This window comes from Malurus melanocephalus, unplaced genomic scaffold (assembly GCF_030028575.1).
Source record: "Malurus melanocephalus ecotype Western Australia unplaced genomic scaffold, MMel_1.1 scaffold_353, whole genome shotgun sequence".
Classification (NCBI taxonomy): domain Eukaryota; kingdom Metazoa; phylum Chordata; class Aves; order Passeriformes; family Maluridae; genus Malurus; species Malurus melanocephalus.
The window spans coordinates 629298-644370 of NW_026623585.1; the positions used below are offsets into that span (position 1 = coordinate 629298).

The 15073-nt window shown below is 39.5% G+C and overlaps 1 protein-coding gene across 2 annotated transcripts in view; it reads left to right on the top strand.

The window, feature by feature from the left end:
- Positions 1-15073, top strand: part of DIDO1 (death inducer-obliterator 1) — a 50485-nt gene that overhangs the window by 29628 nt on the left and 5784 nt on the right. For both annotated transcript variants that reach the window (XM_057378303.1, XM_057378302.1), the window contains 9 exons: positions 3743-4190; positions 5087-5246; positions 5674-5790; positions 6022-6126; positions 6585-6720; positions 6838-7384; positions 8183-8336; positions 9316-9405; positions 10003-10198. In XM_057378303.1, the coding sequence (XP_057234286.1) occupies positions 3743-4190; positions 5087-5246; positions 5674-5790; positions 6022-6126; positions 6585-6720; positions 6838-7384; positions 8183-8336; positions 9316-9405; positions 10003-10198 (1953 nt within the window). The remainder of the gene's footprint in view (positions 1-3742; positions 4191-5086; positions 5247-5673; positions 5791-6021; positions 6127-6584; positions 6721-6837; positions 7385-8182; positions 8337-9315; positions 9406-10002; positions 10199-15073) is intronic.

Sequence of the window (15073 nt, forward strand, 5' to 3'; positions counted from 1 at the left end):
CACCAAAAAACTACTGGAGTCATTTTGAAATGGGCTCTTCAGGTGTAACAGCCTGTGGTTTGTCTCCACAGCATTTAGAAGTTTTAGCATCGACTAGAGCCAGATACTGGCCTTATTTTAAAGAACTGTGATTTGAATAATGTTAAAACKACAGAGAAAAGGAATAGCACATTTATTCTGGCATTTAAAAATTGAAAAAAATAGGTAATAGTTTCAGCTAAAACAGCTCATCACMAATGAGATAATTTAACTAGAGATCATGTGTGGTGGGGTTTAGTTTTTGAAGTGGCTGTCAAAAGCTGCTATTACAAAGAAGTGCTGAGTGGAGAGGGAAAGAACCTGACTGCTGTACAGAAATGTAAAGATCAGAGAAGGTGAAAGTTTACTTTAGATAATGTACATGCTGGTGGTGTAAAACCCAACCTTTGGGTGTCGGTGAGGGACTGTGATATAAGTATACCCTGCAAATCTTTCATGCAAAGTCAAGAGCCCTGCACTGGAAATCCTGCTTAAATAGGGCCTGGACAGCAGCATGGCAATGCTGAGACACCTGTGTTAAGATGTTCACAAGTGCCTGGAACCATCAGGATCCTCTGTCCCAGCAGATGCTGTGGCAGTTCTRTCCTGCTCTGCGTGCTGAAGCCTCGTTCATGGCTGTGTGTTGTAAAGTGTAGCTGCACGGGGATTTTCCTCAGGGGAGGGGTTCTGTGTCTGTCAACATCTGGTGGGAGAGATTCTGATTCTGTCTGTAGTGAACACACCATAGTAATGCTATTTGTTAAGCCTGGGAGGAATGCGTGGTTTTCTGCCAGAGGATTTGTTGGGTTTCACCCTGGGAATGAGTTGGCTCATTAGCTGCAGCTGCACCTCTGTCTCTTCAGCCCACGCCTCCCTCCAGTCAGTAAGGATCCTGTTYCTGTCCTGACAAGGGGCCCATGGGACAAAATGGGGCAAATAGGAATTAGTGTTGTTTTAAATAGTGTTTCTGACATCAAGCCCAGGAGGTTCACCCGGGTGGTAAAAGTGCTGAATAGAAGATCCACCAAAAGCCCTATTTTAAACYGCCTGTGGTGAAACTCCATGTTAATCTCTTTAGCTGGGGTAAGATGATGCTCAGTGCTTATCTCATCCTTTTATTTTAAATTTATTTGAGGACATTTGTTGTAGATCCACGGGAGCTACTGATCAAAAGAACCAAACCCACCATGATATGAAACACAGTGATTGGTGTGTGCTGGGCCTTCTCCTCACATTGCTCATAGACTGCATGGCCAAGCACTTGGAAAATGGGCTGAGGGAATATCTGGTCCATGATATGTCTCATCCATTTGCTGAGCAACTCTGGCATCTGTTCGGAAGTAAAACTCCACGTGTGTTGGCATACTGCTCTCAGAAAAGAGTATATATTGCAGTTGGTGTTTCCAAACATACACCTGCTATGTTCCCATGGCTGCCAGGAGGGTGTCAGCTTTGGGGTGTGCTCATGTTGTGGATAGATCAGTAGGAGAGTGAGCTGCCGCCCAAGAGACAGTTCTGCTCCTTCCCCACCTTCCACTGGGTGCTCCTGGGCATTGGATGCAAGACCCATGTAAAGCACAGTGAGTTTAGCTGAATTATGGGGCAGCACGTTGACACCGAAAACCAAAGCTTGATAGGACAAAAATTCTGTTTTCTCATTGACAAAACAGGACAAGAGGTTTTTTAAGATTAGCTTAATCGATAGCTGTTACAGATTTTTTTATACAGAATCTAAGTATTCTGTATTCTTTATCAAAACCTGCACATGATTGCCTGGACAGTGTCAGTTTGAACAAGACCTTGGTAGTTCTAGAGAACTGAAGGAGTTGCTTGACTGGTTACCTCTCAGGTTCTGGGAACCCAACCTGACCAAATCAATATCAGCAATAGTTCCTTATCCCCTTCTTCCCTTCTGGGATTGCCAGAGTCTTCCTGACAATTGGAATAGTGTTAGTGGGTTCGGGTAGAGGTGGGACATAGAGAGACACTGTGGGTCACACGGGAGGTGTCCCTCGCTCAATCAGACAGGAATCAAAGCCAGTCTAGGGAAAACTCTGGGAATAGTGTGAGGATAACAATTGTAATTCATTTATAGCAAAATCCTCACACCCTCTGAAATTATTGCATTTAMTTTGACAGTGGGTTTTGGTTTATACTTCAAATAGTTAAATCTGACTCAGAAAAAATCCTCATTTGTGAAATACTTGTAGGAAAAAATCTGGCACAAAGATACAGTGGATCTTCTGGCTTCTTGTGTTCCAGCAGAAGTTGAGCACGCCCTTGTACTTGACCTTACAAAAGGTCAGTTCCCGTGGTGTTTTTTGGGTTATGTCCCACCAGTGTCTGTGGGCAGCTGYCAGCACTGAGGGACACTTACAGGGCAGTGAGGAGGGGCTTTGCTGGAAGTCTGTGCTGGTGTCCAGGGAAGTGCTGGTCTCCACTAGGCATGCAGAAACTTCCAAGGCCATTTCTTCACGAAAATGGGAGWATCATTTGTCCCTTAAGAATTCCAAATCTTCCCCAGTTTGAAGGATGATTCCATTGGGAACTGAGGCTGATGTGTGTGGTGTTTTCAACTAGACCCCACCAGGAGGGCTTGGTCCCTGTCAAGTCTGTCTCAGGGWAGATCGATGGGACAGGTTAGACCTTTTCTAGTGATTTCTCATCAGAGCAGACCTGGAAGGTGAAGAGAAGCCATTTGCTCCTTGGTAAAGTTACTAGAACTGGATTTTGCCCAGGAAGTGTCCTGCACCTTGCACCTAGGGCTTGTGGACAAATTCATCTACAAACCTTAAACAAGGTTTGAAATAACTGTGTTTTAGGAGTTGTTTTTGGTAGTTTCCTGAAGAACCCATCCTCATTTGAGTTCTCGGGACCAGCGTAACCTTGATGTCTTGGAAATTACGTTCTGTTAGAGGGGAATTTGTGTCTTTTGGTGTTTAGCTTTTTTGTCTGGGTTGAATTGTTCCTGTCAGTGCCAGCAGATGGTACAGATGAAATGCAAAAAAGACATTTGCATTTAAAAGCCTGTGTAAGTATGTCTTTAACAGATGTGAAAACTGGAGCTTTTGCTTAGAGTTTGTGAATTTTCTTGTATATGATGTGTATCAATTATTGTAGTAACATTAGAATTTTAAGTGGAAAACCTGAATTTTATGAATGGAATAGTTTGATAATGGTGAGAATTCAATGGTTAAAACCTGAGCATCAGTGTTAACATTTAAATTTTCCTTTAATCTAGACTTCAGCTAGGAACTAAATAAGTTTATTAAACTTCASTAATACTCAGGTTAATATTAGTACAGTTTCAAATTCATGGACTTTGTAGTCAGGTTAACCTCTGAAATTAACTGGCTCTGTAAAGTGCTATGAGACTTTTTCTGTTTAAATGGAGTGTGGGTTGTATTGCCTTTTATTTTTTATATGTATAAGAATTTGGGTTGGTTTTGAAGCTTAACCATGAAGTCCCAYTCAGGAATCTTTGAAGGTGGTGCCTTTTTTCCCCCCCGATTTTTCTTATTGTTGGACAAAATTTTCAACAACCAACAAAGTCAACCACAGCATGATTTTTAAAATCACTTTAAAACAAAGCAAGTGTCTGCTTGGTTGTTCATCACAGGTAGTATTTCACAGACTTTTCCTTATAGATTGGTAGTTGGTCTTCTTGAATACGAAGGTATAAAGTTAAGCCTTTAATGCTGTATTTTCTTCTTTGTTTTAACAGCTCAAAGGGAAGAGAAAAGGAACGAAGATCGAGCAGAGTCTGCATCAGCACCGAAGAAGGCTGTGGTATCTGTCATGGAGAAACAGTCCTCTTCTCTCCCCAAAAATCTGCCTTCAAAGAAGACCCCATCCTACTCCAACACGTCACTAATTAAACCACCACTAAAACCTGCTGGAAGTTTCAAAGGTGTCATTCCCAAGAAACCTTGGCCTTCTTCAGGCAGTGTTCCTTCCAAACAGTCACCCCTCTCTCATGGCTCATCAGTTGCCAAGAAATCAGCTCCGTCTTCCAGTTTGAGTGGGGGACTCAAAAAGCCCTCACTGTCTTCCATACCAGCTGCAGCTGGAAGTGGTCAAGCAAAGGCATCAACCAGTCCTGCCCAGTCACAGCCCAACTCTCAGATTCGRCAAAATATTCGACGATCCCTGAAAGAAATTTTATGGAAGAGGTGGGAGTCCAAAACACTTAATTTCTATAGGAAGCTACACCTAGAAATACCATGCAGAGTCTAGTATGTCTTGATAAGGAATTTTGAGGGGTTGAGTTCATGCAACAAATTACTACAAGTGCAATCATCACCTCAGGTTTATATTTGTAATGAAAATTCCTGATAGAWAATAAATGTGCATATGATAAAGCCTTTATAAAAAGAAACCTCACTCTTCATTTATATTGAGACRATTATAGTTGAAGGATTAAATCACAGCATAGAAGCTTTTATAATGTAGATGCTCTGAGTTTTAAATTCTAGAGATGGCAGTGTTGGAGTTGTAGAGTTATAGGGAACATAGTACAGGAAATACCATAGTGGAAGGTTAAGCTCACTGAAGGAGAGATTCCCTCCCAACATAAAAAGTACTGATCAATGGGCAATTTTCACTTACAAAAAGAAAAAAACAAACAAGCCCAGGCACACAAAAAATTGCAGATTTTCCCACAATGATTAGTAAAGATAATGCCAACCATCAAAACTTGCCAGAGAGCACTGCCCTCTGGTATTATCTCTGAAAAGGAAATCCTAGTCAGAGTGGGGAATTGAGGGCTGAAACTCAAATGCTTGGGCTCCCTGTGTCACTCTTGGCAGAGAAACTCCTGATGGCAGTGCCACGATCAGGAGTAAAGGCTGACTTAATCTCCCAAAGCCGTGTCATCTGTGGGTAGGAATTTAAAGTTTGCCAAAGTTCAAGGTCCCAAGACTTTGGCTTTGAGGTGTCATTTAAAGGATTCTTGAGCCCTTCCTGGGTGAGGAGCAGTTGAGGTCAGCTCTGAAAAATTATTTTTTGTGACTGTACCTGACCATTCACACCTGACCTAACCACATATTCCCATTCTTGTTTTCAACAGAGTCAATGACAGTGATGACCTGGTCATGACAGAGAGTGAAGTAGGAAAAGTAGCACTCAACATTGAGAAGGAGATGTTTAATTTGTTCCAAGTGACGGACAACAGATACAAGAGCAAATACCGTAGCATCATGTTCAATCTCAAGGACCCCAAAAACCAGGTTTGGGATTTTCTTAAACAGTAAACTTCTGTAGAAATGTGCTTTGSGGCTTTAATGGTATGTCAGACTCTACCCTCAACATTAAGAATTTTAAAATAGAGACCTATGAATTAAATTATAAAATGTATTGTAAAGCCATTCAAACTTTTTAACAGTATTTTTTATCCAGGTAGGAGTTCAAAGCCTACTTTAGTTGGGTGATTGGTATTTATTCAGTTTGAGCATTTGGTGTGATTTATTTATTCTTGGGGTTTGTTTCATCCCTATTTTCTGATTGCTGCACCTTTCCAAATTTGCTTATAAATAAGTGATATTTTTAATAGAGAATTAAGAAACTGGAGCAGGTTTTGCCTGTCCTGCACTACTAATCTCATCAGTTACCTGAGCAGGTTCTCTTCAGCATGGCAAAAGTATTTTCTGTTTTCAGGGTCTTTTCCATCGTGTCCTTCGTGAGGAAATMTCCTTGTCAAAACTAGTGAGAATGAAGCCAGAAGAACTTGTATCCAAAGAACTGTCTGTGTGGAAAGAGAAACCAGCTAAGGCAGTAAGTAACATCATTTTCCTCTATGTCCTTAGGGTCAAATAAAGAGCAGGTTTGCCAACCTTTCCAACCCATATTATGTTAATACACCATTTTCTTCCAAGCAAAATACTAAAAAGACTCAGTTTCAGTCCACTTTTTCTTTTACCACATRCCAAATGATAGCAAAGTACAAACTAAAATAGAGTAAAAAATGTGTGGAGTTTCTAGCAACATGATTTTTTTTTCTTTCAGATGGAGTCAAGAAGCAAATCTCACGAAATCAAGAAAACAGCTGTAAAACGGGAACATGCGCCCGCTGTCAATATGGAGGATTCTCCACCAGTGTCTGACTCTGATGTGAGTACTGGGGCTGTTCCTTCAGCATGAGAATGTGGAGGGGGAGAAATGGCAGGGCCTCAAATTTGTCATCAGAAGTGCAGATTGTTTCAGCTGAACTGTGGGGATATCATTGCCCACTAGATGTGCTGTGAGCATTTTTCCTTCAGGTGTCAAGGAGTACAACAGCCAGTGGTAGGTGTATTTTGCAGGCATTCAAAAATGCTGTGTATTTTTCAGCCCTTGATGTCAATTTACAAAATTTTTTATTTCTGAACATTAGCTCTACTTGAGAGCTCTGTGGCACGAAATGAGGATACGTATCATGTGATAACTTGATCTAGTCATGACATGCTTTAAGCAAGGCCTTCTATGTTTCCTTTTAAAGAACTGAAGTGAATCAACAGTTTTCAAAGGTTTTTTATTATTGTTGAAGTTAATGATCAGCTGTAATATTTTTGGGGTTTATTCACTTTTAGGAACAGCAGGAGTCAACCCGAACTGCACCCAATTTGAACAGTGCTCCTTCTCTAGATGTTTTTAGCAGCATGTTGAAGGATACAACAAGTCAGCATCGAGCCCATCTTTTTGACCTGAACTGCAAAATCTGTACAGGTATTTATTTACAATGCTGACCTTGGACAAAGTAAAAAAAGCGTTATTTGGTTTTTTGAAATAGTTTCTCCAAACAACTGTTAAATACTAATCAAAACTTTTGAAATAAATCTCTAGGTCAGATTTCAGCATTAGAAGATGAGGTGCCAGCTAAGAAGGTGAAGTCAGGGGCTTCTGCTAAAAAGGTGGAGTCGAAATCAAAGCCAGAAGCCCAGGCCAAGCATGAAAGTCCTGCAGCAGCCCCAGCAGCAGAGCCTGACAAAGAGCCCATTGCTGATGATGCAATGGAAATTGATGTTGAGCCGGCAGCAGAAACAGTTTCCCAGCCAACCACAGAAAGAACTTACGTTCCTACAAGCCAGAGTCAGAACAGCACAGAGGCTGCTGTACCTGAAGAGGTCTCTGCTTTCCCTGCGTCCTGTGCTGGCCCCGTTGTCACAACCGTAACGGTTTCTGGCAGAGACCCCAGGACAGCCATGAGCAGCTCCTCCGGGATCACGACTCCAGCCCCGCCTCCTGGATCTGCAGCTGACAAAGTCTCAGYGGGAGAAACCAAACAGGACACTTCCAAACCAATAATGACTGTCCCCAAATCAATATTAACCAAACCGTCTTCCTCACCAGATCCCAGATACCTGGCGGTTCATCAGTCTCCCAACATCAAGTGCGTATCCTCAGCAGCTGCCACATCCCTCCTGTGGCTCTCTGCAAAGTCCCATGCCTTCCATGCCCTGTTCCTTTTCCCCCAACTAAAAGGCTTGTTGAGGTTTAAAGTTCAGGGAGTCAGATTTAGTTTTAAAAAGCCATCTCTCCTCATTTACTTTCTCTGGCTTGATAAAGTTCTCAGAGCATCAATATATGTTGGCAGCAAAGATTCTTCAGTGTTCCAGCAGAGAAATAAAACTTGAAGGTGTCATGCAGACTTAGGAGTCTCATATACATTAATATATAGAAAAACAGTKCATGGGAGAGATTATTTAAAGGCATTTCCAGGCTTTCATCCTGTRTTAAAGTACTGTTACATCTAAATACAAATCAAAATTACCAATTGACCAGCTTGAAAGAACAGGCCTTCTTTCATATTCTAGGTATACACAGGAGTAAAACTAAATATTGCTGAGTATATCCTTATGCAATTGAGTTAAAGTAATTTTATTAATTGCAAATTCTTTTACTTCAKAATCTCTTTCAGAAGGGTATTGTTGACTTAATTAGTGAAAAATCTGACTGATTTTATAAAAGTCTTTCTTTTGGCATCTCTGTCTGCAGCTACAAGTTTATTTTTGGTTACTCCTTGCTTTTTTAACTAATACCAAGTTAATGGAAAATACTAACAAAGCATTTAGTCAAAAATTAGTTACTTGTTCAAAAGAAAGATTTCAATAGGAGGACGGAAGGAAATTTTAAAAAAAGGGYCCATCATTTGCATTCTGTAACCTTTCTGTTTGGATTTGTTTTGCAGTGTTGCAGAGCCTCGCTCACCTCAGGACAGCGACACTTCCCTCTTTCTCTCTCGYCTCAACACCATTTGGAAAGGATTTATTAACATGCAGAGTGTGGCCAAATTTGTCACTAAAGCCTATCCAGTCTCCGGGTGCTTTGATTATCTTAGTGAGGTGTGTGTGTGTGTTTGGAACGAGTCCGTGCTGCAGTTCCTGTTGCTAGAAAGGCTGGGGGCACTGTGTGTCTATTGAGTTATATTAGAACTGTAGCAGTGGTAAATCACATCCCTCTAGTAATAGGAAGAGTAGCTCAAGAAAGAAACTCAGCCTTTTAAAAATTCCTCAYAAATCTGTGAAGAATTCTAATGTSTTTCAATGTGTTTATRCATATGTTAATATCCAACATGGAATAATGGCTTTATGTCAGCTTCTTTGTTTCAGGGCCAGTGTTTTAAAGTGTGTGCCTTGTTCTGTTCTCAAACTAGATGGGTCACTGATGTGATCTGTTAGGAAATTTTGTTCAGCTGTTTATGAAAAATCTCACCCTTGTTACCAATTTTCAAGTAAAACCAGTGGGATGATACTGGTGGTGGTACTTCTGAGAGGGTGTACATTCAAATAATGAAACAGTGAAAAGGATTTTCTTTCTCTCTTTTTCTCTCAAGGGCATTTTAGGTGRCTTWAGAGTTTTCAGATGCAGATGTGTGRTTTAGGACKTAGTAGGGTTGYTTGTTCTTTTGAGYATTGCTTTTGTTGAAATGAGTTTCATGTCCTTGTGACAGGAAGTTCACCAGAGTTCAAGTGACTTGGGATCACTGAAAATGGGAGAAWAGCTGTATTTAAGAAGGCACTTCCCTATAAAAACCAATATATATGTATGCTATAGCTTCCCTGTAAATGCCAATAATGGACAAATAGAACTATTTGTTGTGTTGCTGCTCTCCATGTTTGAGGGTGTGATGGCCTTTGGGTCACATGCCATAATTAACCACCTTCAAATTTAGCAACAGCCTGGCTGAAATTAGAAAAATACATACAAAAGTCTACTAAAATTTAATTATGCATTATGCACTGGGCTGGGGGAACCTGCACTGCTTTCTTTGAGTTTTCTTTTTGGTTTTTCTCACACTACCATGTAATACTTCTTGTTTAGGATTTACCTGACACAATTCATATTGGTGGGAGGATCTCACCGAAGACAGTCTGGGATTATGTTGGCAAACTCAAATCTTCGCTTTCTAAGGTATTCACTTAAAATCCTTCRCAAAACCCAGAAGAAATAGACAGCAATGTAAAATGACACCTTTTTATAATACAGAGTAGTGAACAGCAAATACTGACATAGTTCACACATGGAAAACTACCTAAACCACTTATTTGAAATTTTTATTGAGCTGTAAATCTTGATCTTGCTTTCCTGCACAGTAGTTAAATCCTCATACTRTTTACTAACTGAGATACTGAAGATTGAAATTCAAATTTTAAAGAGAAGGAACTTAACATTTAATGTATTTAATATATTTTAGTACTAAAACCACTTCAGAAGTGAAAAAATTATGCACAGAATAGAGACAAACATGAAACTAAGGATTTTCCATTTCTTTTTCATGTGAGCCTCAAGCTGTTCAGTTTCATGTAAGACACAATTTGTGTTTCTGAAAATTACAAACCTATTTTAGTGTTACAAATTTAACAGCGGTAGTCTCTTGGAGTGTTAYCCTGAAGGCATAGTTGGAATGATAAATGTACAGTTTATTTTTACTCCTGGAATTTRCCCTTTATCATTTCATTTGCTGGTATGTTGCAGGTTGAATTTTTCCACTTTGCTTTTGTGTTCCAGGAGCTGTGTTTGATCCGCTTCCATCCTGCAACAGAAGAAGAAGAAGTTGCCTATATCTCTCTCTACTCCTATTTTAGCAGTCGTGGTCGTTTTGGTGTTGTAGCTAATAACAACAGACATGTCAAGGATCTCTACCTGATCCCCCTGAGTTCTAAGGACCCAATTCCTTCCAAACTCTTGCCCTTTGAGGGACCAGGTAAGCACAAAACAGGGGAGGTTCAATGCTAGGTAAAATCACAAGACAAAAGGCAATCTGAGACAAGTTGTTAATTATTTAATGTAATAATTAGGTAATTTTTTTTCTATAAAACCAATTTTAAAGTACGTAACTAGGGAGAAAGTGGAAATCCAATTCTGCTAAGATAAAATTGTACAAACTTTAGTCTTTCCAACAAAATGCTTATATGTATTAGGAGAGTGAGCTTACCTGAAAAATCAAGGATGTGGAACAGCCACTATATTAAAAAAAAACACAAACAAAACCACAAAAAAGCTCTCACCCTATTGTCACCCTAAATTCACAAACTCTAGACTCTTATAAGCCATTCACCATCACTTAAATCAAGCAGGAAACTTATCCCACAGAGGAGTCAAGAAATTAGAGCGAAGACAAAGGTAATGTTTCTGCTGGTTCCACTGCATTGTCACTGTCCATGCTGAGTTAATCTGCACATGCAGTGTGGGGCACGAGGTGTTTGAAATGTTCTATTCTGCTTGGATCAGGCTCTAGTTAAATCACTGACTTCAGAAAATCAGTTCTTTGAGGAGAAAGGGACCCATTCTTTAAGGTTAGATTCTTCAGATAAAATCACCTGTAATAGTGTTTGGTGAGTTTGCCCCATGTGAACATTGTGACAGAAGATCTGAGAATGAATTCAACCCTGAGACAACCTTCTGCTACAACTTTGATACAAAATTTGAAGTCATCTGAGAATGAGGAGATGCATATATTTAGTTTCCAAATAAGGATCCGGGATCTTACAGAAAATACCAGGTTGAGAAGCTGAAGAGCTGCAGTTGAAATGAAGGCAGAACTCCACTGTCGTGGCCAYGAGTGGCACTACACGGTAGGTATGGAACAACCAACAAGGAGCTCACCTTTCTGGGAAGCTGAGCTCTATTCCTCAGATACAAGTGTAGCACTAAACGCAATAAAGCATTCTCAGAGCTTCTATGCAGAAGCAACAGGTTCGGACAGGTTTTCAACAAATGGAACATCATTAGTTACGTGCTGCCCCTTCCTCCATGCAATGGCCAAGAGTGTTTGCTCCACATTCCCAGACAAGATTTTTCTCCTACACTTCAATTCTCTTTTATTTGACCTTGAACAGGGCACAGTCTAGGTGATCATTTTAGGCAATAGCTAATTATTGCTGTCTAAATTATAGTGGAATTGTTGAATCTCAGCACTTCATGGTCTGCAATTTACTGAATTTTTGAAAGGTAGGCAWAAACTTCCTCCCATTTCATAGCCAAGAAGTGAAAACACTAAATACAGAACACTTTGGCATAGGGATTTAGCAAAGAGTCTTAATGCATGGAATAGTTTTCCAGACAGAACTAAAGAAATACCATCCTTTTTGGTCAGTAGCACATTGCATGTGTTGTAAATGTCTGGTGTCTGATAAATAATCCAGTTTATCTAGTTGTTACCTCTTGCATTCCTCTGGAAATAACAGCTTTCTGTTTTACTTCCTCTATTATGGGTTTCATTTCAAATGAAACTTTACTTTTGATTGAAGTTTGGTAAATGTGGCCAGATTTTACTATTGGTAAGAGAGATTTGTAATGTCACGAGTGGTTTTGTTGAATTTCAAGTGCGTAAGTATTTCAAAATTGGAAGGAGTTGCTCAGAAGAAATTCAGATCTCATCTGCAGGTGCTCACGGAGGCAAATTTTACAAGTCAGATTTTCAAATTGACATAAATAGTCGTGGGCCAAGTCAATTCAAGGTTAACAGAAACAAAGTTCCAAGGGCAGGCAGGCCGAGAAATGGAACATTTGCACAGAAGATTCACTTAAGAGTTCTGCCATSAGTTAACACTTGTGGGAAACTCCTGTGCAGCCTTTATCTCACAGCTCTGTTAAGTTATGTTTTAAAAGCAGGTGAAAAGAATCAGGTAAGCTGTTCTTCTGGTTTTGTGTATGTATGAGAACCACAGCATGTAATCCACCCTTTTTAATAACATCTGATGGAATTTACTGTGTTTTCTTTCTTTCACAATCAATAAAAATACTTTATGGAACGTGGTCATTGTGTCCTTAAATTTAATCGTGTGCCTTCCAAAAGAGTTTAGCAAGGCCTGGAAAAGGGTTGCTTTTAGGTGGTTTGATAAATATGAGCTGAGGGGGGAGGAGGGAGAGGGCAATCAAACCCTGCCACTTCAGAAATCCTAGTTAGAAGAWATTGCAGCTGTATCAGTTCCTCAGGCACATGGATTAGGAATTTCTCCTGTTTTCTGATGGATTGGATTTGGARCACAACTGAGGACTGCACTAGTACCTAGAAGATCTGCAGAAAACTTTGGCATGGGCAGCTTGAAAACAAAGGAAGTGAAGGTTATTCTGATTTATATTTAATGATCTCAAATATTTATTACCAGATTTTATRTGTCATGGGCTCTTCTGCTCTGTCCTTTTGGAGTGGTTTACTGGTATGTGAATTCACTTCTGTTTCACATACACTCCACTTCCAGTTGTCAAAAGTAGTACAATCAGACTTAATTACTAATAGAAAGTGATTTATTGAGGAATTTAGTGGTGATGGGAATGTAGCAACTATCTTACATAGTTGAGTTGTACTAAAACAGACATATATCAGCAAAGGATTCCACAAATACTGATTTGTCTTTTGCTAGTTTTTTATAAGGGACCATGAGTTTTCATATAGTACGAAGGCATGAAATGTCCTCGTGCTGTTTAGAATGCTCTTAAAAAGACAAATAGACCAAAATTTACCTGAACTGTGAATGGAGTTTGATGTGTTCAGYTGAGCAGATTTCATTAGGAAAAGCAGCAGCAGCAGTAGAGGAGCATGGCATTACAAACCCGATTTTCTGTGCCAGCCAGCTCCACTCAGCAGAGGAGCCTGAACGTGGAGCAGTCACAGTGCAGGGAGTGATCTGTAGCCCTGAATTAAGGGGGCACAAATCTGATGATAACTGTCAATTGCTCTCATTATTAATTAGGACAAATATTTAAATGGCATTTATTTATTACAGATAAAATCTTRTATTGGTCTGTGCAATTTAAAATCCACCACAGGTGTGCTTAGTCCATTCCCATGGGTCTTTCAGGGATGAGCATTTGTGTCTTGAACAGTGCAGGTCAGCTTTTACCAGCTGCTGATGACAGGGAAAGATGGAGCCAATATACACATAAATATGGTTAACTTGAGCTAATAAAAAGTTTATTTAAGGCTAAGGAAAACAAATATTAATTCAATAGTAGTATTTAGTATATCCTGTTTTAATGGCTTTAGTTACAGGAGGTAACTCAATAAAACCAGACTGTGGATTTCAAATACATAATAGGATAATAACAGTTATAAATAATTTAGCACTGAAAGCTACTAAATCTGCCAGCACAGCTTGCAGCACTTTTWAAATGTGTGTTCGTGAAAGGCAGTCATTGAACAATAGTGGCAGACTGCAGTCAACATTTTGTTGTTCCTAAAATTAGACATTTAACCTATTTATGGATATTGAGATAGGATGGGGCTGTGGCCTTTGAAAGCTGCTCTGGCCATGTGTCTTTATTGAAGGAATCGTGTARTACTTGATCTCTCTGCACTGAGTGACTGTAGAAGTCAGCTTAAGCAAAATTTCTAATACTTGTGTAAAATTCCAGTATCAAAATGTAAAGTTTTAATGGATTTATTCTATGATGACTAAATTCTAAACACAATAATTTATAACTATTGTGTTATAGCTGTTAACATGTTGCTGGCATTTTTGCCTTTAAAGTGTATTAAAATTTTACCCTGTTTTAATTAGTAGCTTAATCTCTGTTTCTTACAGGGATTCAAACCTGATTTCTCAGTAATTGCTGCTTATTAGATATCCTGCCTGATGGATTTTGACACCTGTTTATTTCAGTTATTCAGTGTTTGAAATTCATTGTGACTAATTGCATAAATCACAAGTCTCTGCATGAAAGTTGGTAACCAAAACATTTAACAACAGCAATATAGCAAATGCCTACTGGGAGTTTCTGGGTGAACTCCAGTTTGTGACATGCTCTGCACTGGTCAACACACACCAGCTGGCGAGTTGTTACTCATAAACATAAATTTAGGAAAACAGCTGATGTGGTTTCCTCATTAGATGGTTAATTTAGGGGTTCCAGTAAAATTATTTGTTTCACCAGAGTAAGGTATGTGTGATGTGGTTTACTAGCAGAATACATCTGCTACTGTGGGGTCTRTGTTGGTATCAGAAAGGTTTTGGTGCTAATAATTAGATACTTAAAATTGTTGCTTAATAAGAAGTTGGTTTAATAAGAACAAGGAACATTATATATAAAAATCTCTTCCTTAGGGGATCTTGAATAGAAGGGTCAACATAGGTCAGAGCCCTTGCCTTGCCATTTATCCACAATTAATGTTATCTTTCATTTCATAATATTATCTTTCATTTCACAGGTTATTTTATGTTTCTATATTACTGCTTCCTTGCTGAATGCAAATCATAACTGATGGCACATATGGGGGAAGGACAGTAACCCTTAAATGAGGGCCTTTTAAAGGCCATTTAGCCCAGAAGTTGAAAGATTTTCCACCAACATTTGCCACCACTGTATCTTAAAAGATTTAGTCCCTGCCCTTCTTTCTAGCATGTTTATGTGCCACAAGCCAGTGGGAACTCTGCCTGTAAGAGGAATAAATAAGAGTATTCCTCTGTAGGAATAAAAACAGTAGGGAACAGGCCTGCAGTCCTTTGCATCTTTCCTCTTTATCTGAAACTTATCAGTTCTGGATATACTTCTCCTGCAAGTCTGAAGCTCTTCACAAAGGAGTTCTGCTCACCGTGTTTTTTACTCACATGTCAAGGCCTAACGCCATCACACAGTG